The 13,083-nt window shown below is 45.3% G+C and overlaps 1 protein-coding gene across 1 annotated transcript in view; it reads left to right on the top strand.

The window, feature by feature from the left end:
* Positions 1 to 12,881: 12,881 nt before the first annotated feature.
* Positions 12,882 to 13,083, top strand: part of T265_05510 (hypothetical protein) — a gene marked incomplete at both ends in the record, with an annotated part of 23,899 nt that continues 23,697 nt past the window's right edge. Inside the window, one exon of the mRNA XM_009170532.1 lies at positions 12,882 to 12,889. Coding sequence (XP_009168796.1) covers positions 12,882 to 12,889 — 8 coding nt within the window. The remainder of the gene's footprint in view (positions 12,890 to 13,083) is intronic.

Genomic DNA, 13,083 nt, shown 5'->3' with positions numbered 1-13,083 from the left:
AGTATGTCACTGTCCTTGACCAAATAAAAACAGGAAAATTTTTGGGGTTTTGGTGACCACATTTGGACTACGAGAGACTTGTTCAACTTCCGTTCTGTGAGCCTTTTTGTGGTCTATTTCCTTTATTGTATTATAAAATAAATACAATTTCATTGTAATAAGCTTGTCCTAGATGTTTTTCTTCCGAGTTTTACATTTATTGTAAACCAGCCTTTTGCTCAATCCCACCTCAGTGACAAAAAACCGTCCTCGACCAGAAGATGGTTGTGTATTTCTTTTTCTGCAGCTTTTCAGCGGAACATGTTGAGCACACCACACCCGCTAAGACAATACACCTCTTTTCGTGGAATAACACCAAACTCATTTGTTCAGCAAAAGCGTCCTTCTTGTCACAGACGATTGACGCTGGTCACGAAACCAGACCAAACGAGTGATTCCAAGTGATCTACCGAGCACCTAGTAGACCGCTAGTATCGATTCAATGACTCTGCTTGACTGCAGCCGAAGCTGTCGCATTATGGCCACCTAACAGTTACTGTGCTGTCAGCAATACAAGCTTCCATTCTGTGTTGGTCATGTGACAAAAATCGATCTATCCAGTCGCTCAGTGGCACTCTAGACCACCTCAGCACATCCACTTAGATACGACTTATGTTTTGGTAATAACCTACTATCCGCGTTCCCGCACTTCCTAATTCAGTGGCAAATGTTTACTGCTTTTTTATTATTCACCCATATTTCAACCATTTTCTATATGCTGACCTGACAACAAGATCCCAGAAATATTCGTGTTTGCCACTGGATATAGCTTAAAAGATATATACTGCAGCTGAAAAAAGTCTTTTCTTGATGGCGAACCGGTACACATTCAATACGAGCAGAATCAAAGAGTTCTTAGAAAAAACTCGGTCCTATGACCCTGCGCTAACCGGTATTATTCATCCATATTTCAACCATTTTTTATGTGCTGACCTGACAACAAGATCCAAGAAATATTCGTGTTTGCCACTGAATATAGCTTAAAAGATATATACTGCAGCCGAAAAAGTCTTTCCTTGATGGCGAACCGGTACATATTCAATACGAGCAGAATCAAAGAATTCTTAGAAAAAACTCGGTCCTATGACCCTGCTCTAACCGGACGAGTGCTCTGCTATTCGGTAGAGTTCAAGAGCCGTTCCGCATCTTCGTCGAACTACACTAGAAATTGGAGTAAGAGAACGAGTGCCCGCCACAAAATATCCTTGTCAGAATGAGTAAGAAAACAGTCCACGCTATTCAGATGCAATAGGTCGATGTTCCTGGGAAATTAGAAAGGTCAGATTGAAAGAGGAACCATCTTTCCCCCTCCAAAAGCAGGGTCTCATTGTTGAGGACTCATGAGGTCTCAGTCTGCTTGTTCCAATTTCACACATGCAACTTAAGACGAGAGTGCGAAATACTAATTAGGTCACACTAAAATCTTACAAATCGAAGCGTAGAAAGAATGTTTTGGCATGCTTTTGGATGGATTTTGAACAATGCAAATGTCAATTTAAAAGTTCTGACTTATTTAGTGCTGTGGACAACACACTCTTATGGAGGACTTCAATTATTTTACAAATCCCTGAATATGCTCAACCTGAATGGGATATGGCTCATAAAATAGGATGGAAACCTTGAATTTACCAAAAAGGTAACCAGCATATCAAATACTGAAAATAGTCCATAATGTTACCAAATATACCCTGAAAACCGTTTGGAAATCTCTTCACCAGTTCATGCAACGAAGATCGAAACCAGAATTATTTCTATCAATAGAAATCTGGGAACGTCTAACGTTTTGCCGATTTTGCCTTCAAGTGTCACCAGCCGTAAGAAGAACTGAAGCATACCGACCTCACGTATAAACATCTGATTGAAAAGTTTTTCTTTAGTTATCCTGTTTCTAATCGAGCTTGGCTTTAATGAACAGCGCTAGTTTACCAAGAGTTCTACTCCAGTCTTTTTTAGAGTAAATAAAAAGTTCATATATGGTTGGGATGTTTTTCGCTGAATTTCACCAAATTTAGCCAACCACGTGACCACAGAAGTCAACAATACGTTACAAGTTACATAAGTGTAAGCCATACGATGTTGACTGACGTTGAAACTTGCCCCCCTACGCCTGTTGACCATATACGAGCTACCTAAAATATATTATTTTCTGTGGGAACTGGGAACAGGTGCTTTTTCACAAACGTCAGAAAACTGGCACCAGAAAAATATTGAGGGCTCATATGGAGGAAGTTATGAAATAATTTTTTTTTGGAAAATCCCCTGTAGATATCTGGAGGCACTGTAATTGGGCATATACAACAGCCTCCTTCCGAACATGCGACGTGCTTCTGGATAGTGCGCTTTATCTCAGGTTGGAAAGAATCCTAGACTTCCCAATCAAACGGCTGTTTTGTGATGACGTGCAGTTCACAACTGTTAACAATGCATCACTACCTATTTATTGTGGCGACCAATGTACCAACGTCCGATACACAAGGACCAAAAGTTGCGTTTCAGCAAAGTTTTCCTAAGCATCACTCATCCTCTCCTCCATAAAAACAATCTATAAATAATCTGACGTGCAATCGAGCTTCTGATTACCCATGTGACTTTAAATATCCGATTGGTGAAGGTCAAGTAGAATTACTTAACTGAAGGTCAGACGTGCGTTTCGCTCACTCATGCCCACACATTCTGACAACTTTGCTAGTAGTTCGGAGTCCCCCTTTGACCTGATCCCTGATCCCTCGTCTACGTATTAGGCAGGTTGTATTACGTACTGATTTCAGTCGCCCGTGTCGGTACTTGACTAATAATCTGATAGAAACTCTAACACACCTGGAAAAAACTCAATCGCTCACCTAGATGAATAAGGTTGAATGTAACTGATCATACCCGTTGAAGTTACGAGGGAGGACAAAGCTTGTTTTCTATGATTTTTCCCGTTGGCTACTGTGTCACAAATTTACACGATAACCACATAAAAAGCTTGTGTAAAACTCACGCACATACGATGTTTACTGAAGAAGAAGAAGAATAAAGAGAGGCGATTGATGGAAAAATATCAACGAAGCAACAAAGTAGGGGCACACGATCCAAACTGTGAGCAATTCAAAGACGTTGAGACGTCAAAGACTAATGGGAACGACAGATCCATTTTATCGAATCCACAAAAACAAACTAATGAAAGAGGTATAGAACCACATAGTGTATTTCAGCCTCGTTATCACTTATACTAGCTGTGGCCGGGAACTGTTCAGATGCCTCTTAGTTTCTATAAAATACCACTGATATTCAACGTTAGGTATGGCCTATCGTTTGCCCCAGATGTCCGTTGCGAGGGTATTTAATATCCTGCGAAACGTATCGTTATGAGAAGTTTCTGCAAAAATTCGCAGAAAGGTTCACAACAGCATTGCAAAACAGACTCCAAGCAACATATTGGGCTGGATGGCATCAATGTTTTATCGATTGCGACGGACTTCGTTGAGTAGTGAATTAGGTGCGTATACACATGAGCCAAAAATTCAGTTAAGCACACTTATTCAGTTTAGGCAAGCGACTCGCCTAAAACCCAGATGAATCTCCGGTTTATGACGTTTTTAGGCAACTGGATGAGTCATGCGTTAGTTACGACCTTTTGTTGTTCATGTTAGCAATCGATTACTTCAGTCTCGTAGGGCTGGACCTGGCTGATAAACACAGTAAGGTAGAGGGTTTGCGGTATTTGTATAATCTTTCCATGATACACAAGTGGAGGAGCCGGATATGGTGAAAAATAGTTTCAAATGGCTCAGTAGTTCTTACTTTTGCGGTAGCGTTACTCTGGGATACTTAACAGCATGATATCATTAGTGGGAGAAAATGCTATAGTACACTTACAACTGTTGATTTAACGCCTTTGAAGGACAGAGATATTTTAAGCAACTTGAGAGAAAAAGGTTGAATTAACTCATGTGGATATTTTTAAGTATTCTCTGAGAGAGGTTCGGTGACTGTGATAGTCAAGGAACACTATGGAATGCCTCAAACTTAGAAGGAACTGTCCAATTCAGAAATTTGTATTCAAGCAATTCAGAAAAGGCAGCATTTCTCTCTCCGTCTAACAATCGTTATATACTGTTCTTTAAAAGAACCTCCATCCCAATAGATCGGATTGCTGTTGTGAACTGTGAGCTGACCCCTCACTTCCATGCACCGTTAGCGCTGACTACATTCTTCAGGGTACTGGTCCCATCGGTTACAGCCTACCAGTCCTGACACAACGGTATTAGAACGGATGAAAACATCTCATTTCCGCCTTTTAAATAGACAAAGCCTCAGCCATGAAGCAAGACATCGGGCACTACATGTGTTACACAGGTCCTTTTGAGATTCAGACGTATACCGCATTTGACGCCAAAGATATCGCAAACTGAGCCTCGGGCATTTCCCCCTCTGTGACGCTATAATATAAACTACTTCAACATTCACGCTCCATATCCCTGGATCGTCAGTGGCGTTTTTAATGACTGCACATCCAGTAGTATAAGATTACAATGTGTAAGAGCAAAGTGCATGGTAAACGATGGGCATGGCTTTGGTAAGTTCACCCTAAAACATTTGCGTCTTATTTTCCTCTTCGAAGATGGGAACAATGTCGTCTGCATACGCCAGATCAACATGGTTTTCGTCACAGCCTATGTGAACACCGGGGTTTTGGAGACCTACCAGGGTTCGTCTCATAATTTCATCGATCATGAAGTTCAACAGGAATGGAGGCAGTGGACATTGCTGACGGACCCCACTTTGTATACGGAACCTTTTGGGGAGTTCTGCGTATACACTACGCGCTTGGAAGTCTGGGAATACAGAGAACTTATTGTGTTCATGAAGTACCAGCGCATTCCTTGGTGGGCGAGTGTGTCAATTGGAACAGACTAGTCAAACCAATCAAATACGCATTGGGAATCCAGGAACACTAGAATTTTGGGGCACTCATACGTGTGGCATTGATCTAGCACCTGGCGGAGTGTGAAGATTCGGCCAACTCAAAATCCAGCTGGCCAGAATCCTGCTTGTCATTCTCAGTCCAGTATATCTCGAGCCACCATGAGACAACGAAGCATCAGTGACGCCAAAATTCTCGTTACGAACGAAGTCAAGCTGACCACCGTGTGGTTGCTACACTCACTACAAGCCCCTTTTTCGAAAATCGGAAGATCCACTAGAATTTTGGGGCACTCATACGTGTGGCATTGATCTAGCACCTGGCGGAGTGTGAAGATTCGGCCAACTCAAAATCCAGCTGGCCAGAATCCTGCTTGTCATTCTCAGTCCAGTATATCTCGAGCCACCATGAGACAACGAAGCATCAGTGACGCCAAAAGTCTCGTTACGAACGAAGTCAAGCTGACCACCGTGTGGTTGCTACACTCACTACAAGCCCCTTTTTCGAAAATCGGAAGATCCCTGAATCCACCTAGTTGTCCGGGGCAATCCCTTTTTCCCAAATACAGGCGAGCAGACCAGACAAGCGGTGACTGAGGACTTCACACCCATTTTTGAACTATTCGGTTAGAAGATCTTCCGTATCAGAAGCTCGGTGGTGCCTGTGAGAACCCATGCAGCCATAAACCTCCGAGGCTCGAGAGTTATCTGTGGTTTCAGTTAAGGGTCCTACGTCAATTGTGGGCTTCAAATGAATGACATTCGTTTACCACGATAACTATTTTTAGAAGCTTTTGACCCAACCGTCGAGTTGCGCTTCTTAATTCAAGGTGGTCACTCTCCTCTGGTCCTTGATGGTTTTGCTAACAGGAAGTTTCTGATGATCAGTCGAGCGGATCAACCTGGAAAATATTTGAGCATTACCGTATTTCACGGCCTCTTCCATTTCCTTAGCGTTTTTCGGTCACCAAATGCCATGGTCAGTTAACACGCTCGTTTTCATTAGACGTCTGATAATTCGTCGCGCTGAGTTATTTTCGAGATCGACTTGGATACATCAAGTTTCTGATGATCAGTCGAGCGGATCAACCTGGAAAATATTTGAGCATTACCGTATTTCACGGCCTCTTCCATTTCCTTAGCGTTTTTCGGTCACCAAATGCCATGGTCAGTTAACACGCTCGTTTTCATTAGACGTCTGATAATTCGTCGCGCTGAGTTATTTTCGAGATCGACTTGGATACATCTCCGAGTTTTAAGCAGTGCCACTGTTCACTCTGATATCCAGTGCTGGAACTAGCCTGATGCGCCTCGCCGCAGGTACCCCGCAAGCAATTTGCATAGAAGTGGCAATTTCCTCCAGCATGAAATCACATTTAACAGTGGAGAACACTCTAGGAGTCCATCCTAATAAGTTCATCGCTTAGTTTCCCGGTGATTTGCTGAATCTTACTCAACCATGGAAAGGGAATTGAGGAGCTACCCAGGTCCAGTGATTGATCGGAATCTACAAATGTGTTCCAAAAGAACCGGTAGCCATCTAATAATCCACGCCATCGGTAACTGGTTACGATATAGTCGATTTGTGCCGGCACGCCGTTTAACGATACCCTGTGGCCAGATGACTTGACTGTTTTGTAAGTTAATACTGCATAAATCACCCTATGGCGAGGACATAGCTGATGCGTAGGTAGAGAGCACAGTTCATGTCGACCACCTAGGTGGGTTTCAGAGGCGCTAACCCCGCCATTTGTGTACTGAGATCTCCGGCAAGGACAACAATATCTGGGCTTTTAGTCTGCCACATCAAGGCATTCAGGGCATTGTAAAATTCGTCTTTGGTTGTACCATAACTACAGTAAATTAGGGTTTAAGCAGACACAACAAAAAAGACATCAGGCAACTTCCCGTTTTGACACTTCTTCACAGACGTTGCCAGATGAACCGGGTGCGGGCGGCTATTTGTAGTCATACAGTCAAGCAAGGATACTTCCGCCCGGTTATTTAAGACGGTACTAACTCATGCACATCCCGCTAAGCAGCCTCTGGATCACTGAAGGTGCGTAGCCAGAAGTAGTTGGAGACTGACGGGTGGTTAGCTCAATCCTGATTACATCTTGATTTCTTGTTTCTGAGACACAGCATTTATCAGTGCCCAGTGAATCTACTGTGAGAGCGAGAGTAGGTTGCCTCAGAGTGCGGATAGTGAAGGCAGCTAGACAGACTTGATGTCGAGGCTTGAAGATTGATTTGAAGCTACCTAACGATGTCGGTGCCTGGTGACGGGAAGATGCTGCACGCAAAACCAATGCATGACGAGCTGTTCTAATTGATGATCCTACGCGGGTAGAGCGTTACTAGCGGAGTGGGGAGAGGGGAAAGAAAGGTATGCGAAAAAGAAAGAAGAAGAAGAAAGAAAAAGAAAAAGCCTGTTCCCGCTGACCCTCGTCGTTGTATGCGGCGAGTAAGGAGACCCGGGTGATGGCACCACATGACGGCCGATGTGGCATAAGATTAATGTCGATTGCATGTGGGCCGTTATAATGTCACATCGACCATACCTAAAGAGGAGGATGATTAGTGTCCTCAACTGAAACCTTTGGCTAAAAAGCCCAAACGCAAGAAATTGGTGTTTGGCGGGAAATGCAAATGTATTACCATTTCGACGGGACAGGTCTCTCTGAAACACGCATGCAATACCCCATTTCAGTTGTGCACAATATCAGCTACTTACCGTGGCGACTGCGGCAAAGTAGACACACGCAACCCCATGGCTAGAAGTGCTGAATACTGATAAACATTCGCCTTCGCTGTGCGGTAATATGACCCAACTAAAATCAACGCAGTACGATGCGGTTAACGGTGTTAATTTGTCGTATCAGCCTACGCTCCAACAGAATGCAGCCCTGATACTAAAAATAATGAGTATTACCAAGATCTGTCGCGGGTACTTTGATCAACAAGAAGGACGGGTATAGTATTCCTCGCGGGTGATATGAATGCACAAGTTCGTCTGATAGCCCCGAAGGAAAAACTGTTAGGTGGCAGATTTGGAGTCGATGCTGAGCGTAAGAATAGTGAGAATCGACTTATTTGGTTGTGCGAAGGTGATCATCTTTTCAAAGCCATTACGGACTTTCAGCGAAAACGCTCACATCGGGCTACTCTAAGGCCACCCTCCACAAGACATTCATGGACTCATTTGGGCCATGCGGCTACCAGTTATCGATAGACAGGTTGATTAGGAATAGTCGTTCCTTCAGAGCAAGGAAACTGACTCTTATCATGCCACCGTGCGGGCCCGTTCACTACTTCACCTTCCGTCGGCATTACGCGTACCGAAGGAGAACAGCCCCATTCACCAACTTCGACAGGTTTCGGTAGCTTAACAATATTGAGGTAGCCTGAATAGCAAGCTACTGGAAACGCACAGTCATGCAGATGACGAAGATCGCTTGCCGGCTGAGTGGAGGCGAGGTAAAATAGCTATGATCACGGCTTTTAGAGCCGTCTGTCCAGGCCATCTGACTGAACAAAATGAACAGCACATATCACAGAGACCGACATATCTTATTGCTGTCGGAAAGGTCATACCAGCAACTAAGAATAATGATGGTGCACGCAGATTCCTCAAACACCGAATAAACAGGAACCTGAATAACGACAAAACCCTGGTACATTTGGAGTGCTCAGAAGATGGAAAACAGCCGGAAACGGCCGCGCCTTGTCTTGAGAAATTCATCCAACCGTTCAGGAGAAGGAAGTGTCAGTGAAACGATGTGCAACCATGACGGAACGGCAATTCACTCCCCGCATCGTCGGTTTGAGCGACAGACTGAATACTCGGAAGAACAATTCAGCTAGCCTCATTAAACTCAAACGCTGGAGGAACCTAACAGGCCGGCACCACTCAGCCATCAGTAACCGAAATCCAGCACCAAATATCAGTCATCAAGCGCGATGGGGCACCCGGCTCGTATGGTAAAGATGACGAGGCCTCGGTAAATACCGTGATTAGCATGCTGCGAAAGATTTGGAACGAACGCAGAATACCAGCGGAATTAAACTCTCCGACAGTCATAACATTTTTCAAAAAGAGTGCAAGAAAGCCATGTGATGACCACCCTGGCATCAGCCTAGCATCCGTCACATCTAAGGTTCTCTCTGAAATTATTTGGCCCATGTTGATGGATCATCGGGATAGGCCGATTCCTGAGAGTCAGGCTGCCGAACAAACGCAGAATACCAGCGGAATTAAGCTCTCCGACAGTCATATCATTTTTCAAAAAGGGTGCAAGAAAGCCATGTGAAAACCATCCTGGTATCACCCTAGCATCCGTCAAATCTAAGGTTCTCTCTGAAATTATTTGGCGCATGTTGATGGATTATCCGGATAGGCCGATTCCTGAGAGTCAGGCTGCGTTTCGCTCCGTCCTAGGATGTATTACCCATATCTTTACCTTGAGGTAAATTTTTTAAAACCATCGCTCCCTTGGATGTACCACGTTTTTCGTTTTTCTTGGTCTGAAAGCTGTATATGATTTTGTTGACCACCGGAGAATTTTGCGATGGCTGGCGATCAAAGGTCACCTTGCTATTGTGTAACCCTTTTGAGGACATTGTGTGCGGAATCAGGTTGGCGCGCACGAGTATACGACAAGCTTCCGCCTGAGTTCAGAGTGTCCAGTGAAGTCAGGCAATGTTCCCCTTAGTAACCTCGCCTCTTCAACCAGGTCATTGACGTGCTGCCTTAAATTTCTCTGCCTGCCTCTGAAAACGTGGGAGTTAAAACCCTCTTATGCGTTCGCTCATATACATTGAGTATGTGGACATGCACTTAGGACCACAAAGCATTCTAAATAGCTCTGCCGCACAGTTTATCATGCAGCAAACCGTAAACTGCTGCTACAAGACTAGGTTGATTCATGCCAGAACCTCATGCTTGCAGGCGAGCCATGTGACGAGATTGACGAATTTCTTCGCCGTGGCAGTTGCATAAGTTTCAGTAGGTCGCCGGAGATGAGAATGGCTCTCGGATTGGGGAGGCCAATGCAGCTTCTGCTAACCTCCGACGCCTATGGCGCCGGCGTGACTTGCGTTCGTCTTTGGCGGTGTGATTCAGACCGCTATTGGTTTACAGGGGTGAGCTGTACGCGTGAAGGGCATACGAGGGATGTCAGTATTTGACCACTGATGCCTCCGGAGCATTGATCAGGTCTGGTACGGTTGAGGGACCCAACCATGCCTCAATCGGCATGTTCCTTACACGTTGGGGAATGGACCTATCATTATTGTTTCATCGGACACTCCCACTTTTATGGAATTTCCACTTTTTCGTGCAGATTCCAGTACCCGCAAACCGCCCAGTCGTGCTGTGCTGCGACTGTTAACGTGTGATCATGCCTGACAGTGCGAAACCCACAAGTTTGGAATAAACATTATTATTATTGTTATTGTTATCATTGTTATCGGACTAGAAATACTGTGATGCACCAAATTTTCTTGGGAATAAGGAAATCTCCCATGATAGGTGGACTAATCACGTTTCATCGGAAGGAATCCAGGACTGAGCTCACCACTGGTAAATTGTAATAGTAAAAGCAATAGCCCAGTCGCGCAGTCAGTGGCACTCGTGCATCAACATTATCGCCTTCAATGCGTAGCCACCCAATTTCCGAACTAACCGAAAATGCTATCGTCTCTGCTATCGTCCCGCTGCTCCACAAACTCGAGTCTTACGGGATTCAAGGGAAAATCCTTCGCTGGATCAAGGCGTTCCTATCAGAGAGATCATTTCGAGTGAGAATAGGCTCAACCTATTCCTCTCCAGCGCCGGTCTCCATTGGAGTTCCTCAAGGCTCCGTCTTGGGACCACTCCTGTTTCTGATCTTATCGGACTAGAAATACTGAGATGCACCAAATTTTCTTGGGAATAAGGAAATCTCCCATGATAGGTGGACTAATCACGTTTCATCGGAAGGAATCCAGGACTGAGCTCACCACTGGTAAATTGTAATAGTAAAAGCAATAGCCCAGTCGCGCAGTCAGTGGCACTCGTGCATCAACATTATCGCCTTCAATGCGTAGCCACCCAATTTCCGAACTAACCGAAAATGCTATCGTCTCTAATGCTCTGCCGTATATCCGCTACCCCCTCCCACTTTCCGGTGCTCGAAACTGTGGCAGTTTGGACCAGTGCGGCCTGAGACCACCCGCCCCTAATGATTGTACATCACGTCAATTGGACGGACTACAAGCCAACGAAGGCATCCCCTGATTGGTCAGAATGTCAGGGACTCTAGATCGAGCATCTTTAGGTCGACGCTTCTCGCCCACCCCCAACTCAAGTATATTCCAGCAAGATCTTATGGAACATTCTGTGATGACCCTATGAATAAGGTTGTAGTAATCATCCTTTTCTCCATGAAGAGCAGTCTAAAGCGTAGGCGCCTCTTGATGTAACATACTCAGCGGAGTAGGAAGCCAAGGACCGACACTGCGTTGCACGATCGTCCAGCAATTCACTGAATATCCCATCGCCTTCAAGGCTTGGCTTCATGTCCCGCACTCTCCTACTTTCCGGTGGTCGAAGCTGCAGCGGTCAGAATCAGCGTACCTATTGTACACGGTTTATAGCTGATAAATTGATTGGTTGGTTGACCTGTTGATAGTCGTCTGCGCGGTACCCGTGTGGTAGAAGCTCTAGAAAGTGAATCCCCTGACACAATTTATTATGTCTGCTTACTTCCCAACTAACCGTAGTCCTGGTTATTTCAAAGACGTTTCTTTGGCGCGCTAGGTGCTCTTTCACAATCGGCTGGCGACGTGAGCGCTGCTGAGGCCCAACTGGGTGTTCGTCTTGGGTTGGACGTGCAGCGAAGGGATGAAGGAGATAGCCTGTTTCAGATATATACTGACCACAGAGTGTTCCTTTGCAGTACCGGTTTCCGGAACAGTGGAAATCGGTCGACACCGTATCCAAATAGACCACGTCGTCGTCAGTTATCGGTGGTGACAGTAATCACCGCCTACCGCTCATCCTAGAACGCTAAAGTGGATTCTGGCCACGTGCTGCTGTCTTCATTGCGCTTTTAACGTCTAAGCAAAACGCACACACCTCACTTAGCCATTAAGAAGATAGTGGAACCAGAAGTCAGACGGAGGTATCAGAGGGTCTACCGGATGGTCTGATAATGGATATTAACGGCCACTGGTAACGTCTGCTCAAAGTGCTACTCTAGGTCGGAAATTCCGTTTACGATTAAACCTAGCCAACTTCATTTAAACATTGGATCTCTGACGAGGCTTTGTCTTTGCTGGAGGCCCGGCAACAGATCCCCCTGTCACAGCACCCCACCCGACGCATCATCCAACGCCAGGTGGAACTGAGTCTCCATGTAGACCGCCACGCTTTGTGGACTCGAAACACAGAATAAATTGAAGATTTAGAAAATTCCGAAAACGTCCGCAGTATGTCCCAATTCATTTGTCTCAGTGGTCACCGGAAGCCGCTTGAGCAAAATTTTCAGAGATTAAAGTGGCTTCCCAATATCTGGGAGAACGTTTGGACTCGTGGGCAAAGTACTTCGAACAACAGTCCAGCTGTTACCGCCAATCCGGACTCCTGGTCTTTAAAGGGCGGGAAGGCTGGTTGGTCATGGTGCGAATTTACCGACCAGGAGGTTTGTAATTCGACCTCGACCTCTGCATCTCGATTTCCCCTGTCTAGGCTTGGGCAACCTGGCACTATCTTATCCGTGGTGCTTCCTTCGTTCGGCGTGCCAGCTGGGCACCGAACGGTTTTGCAACTGAACGATTATTATTTAGTTACCTGGCTTTAAACAGAAAGGTGGACTGTAAAAGTAGTTTCCGAGTGTATCTACTCAGATGTCATTATGTTGCTTCCTTACACCCGCTCTGTTCAAGGGAGCAAGATGGCTCAGTAGGTAGAGCGCGAATTTACCGACCGGAAGGTTAGTGGTTTTAACCCGACTTCCGCCTCTCGATTTCCCATCTAGTCTTGGGCAACCTGGCAGTATCCACATTAAACCAAAATGAAGTGCTTTCCCGCCACGTGCTGGCTACTACCAAACAAGAACCGGGCCAATTAGTCGACGCGTTCCTGCAAAAAATACG

The sequence above is a fragment of the Opisthorchis viverrini genome, assembly GCF_000715545.1.
Source record: "Opisthorchis viverrini unplaced genomic scaffold opera_v5_110, whole genome shotgun sequence".
NCBI lineage: Eukaryota > Metazoa > Platyhelminthes > Trematoda > Opisthorchiida > Opisthorchiidae > Opisthorchis > Opisthorchis viverrini.
The sequence above is the reverse complement of the archived record's forward strand: the minus strand, read 5'-3'. Positions and strand labels throughout refer to the sequence as shown.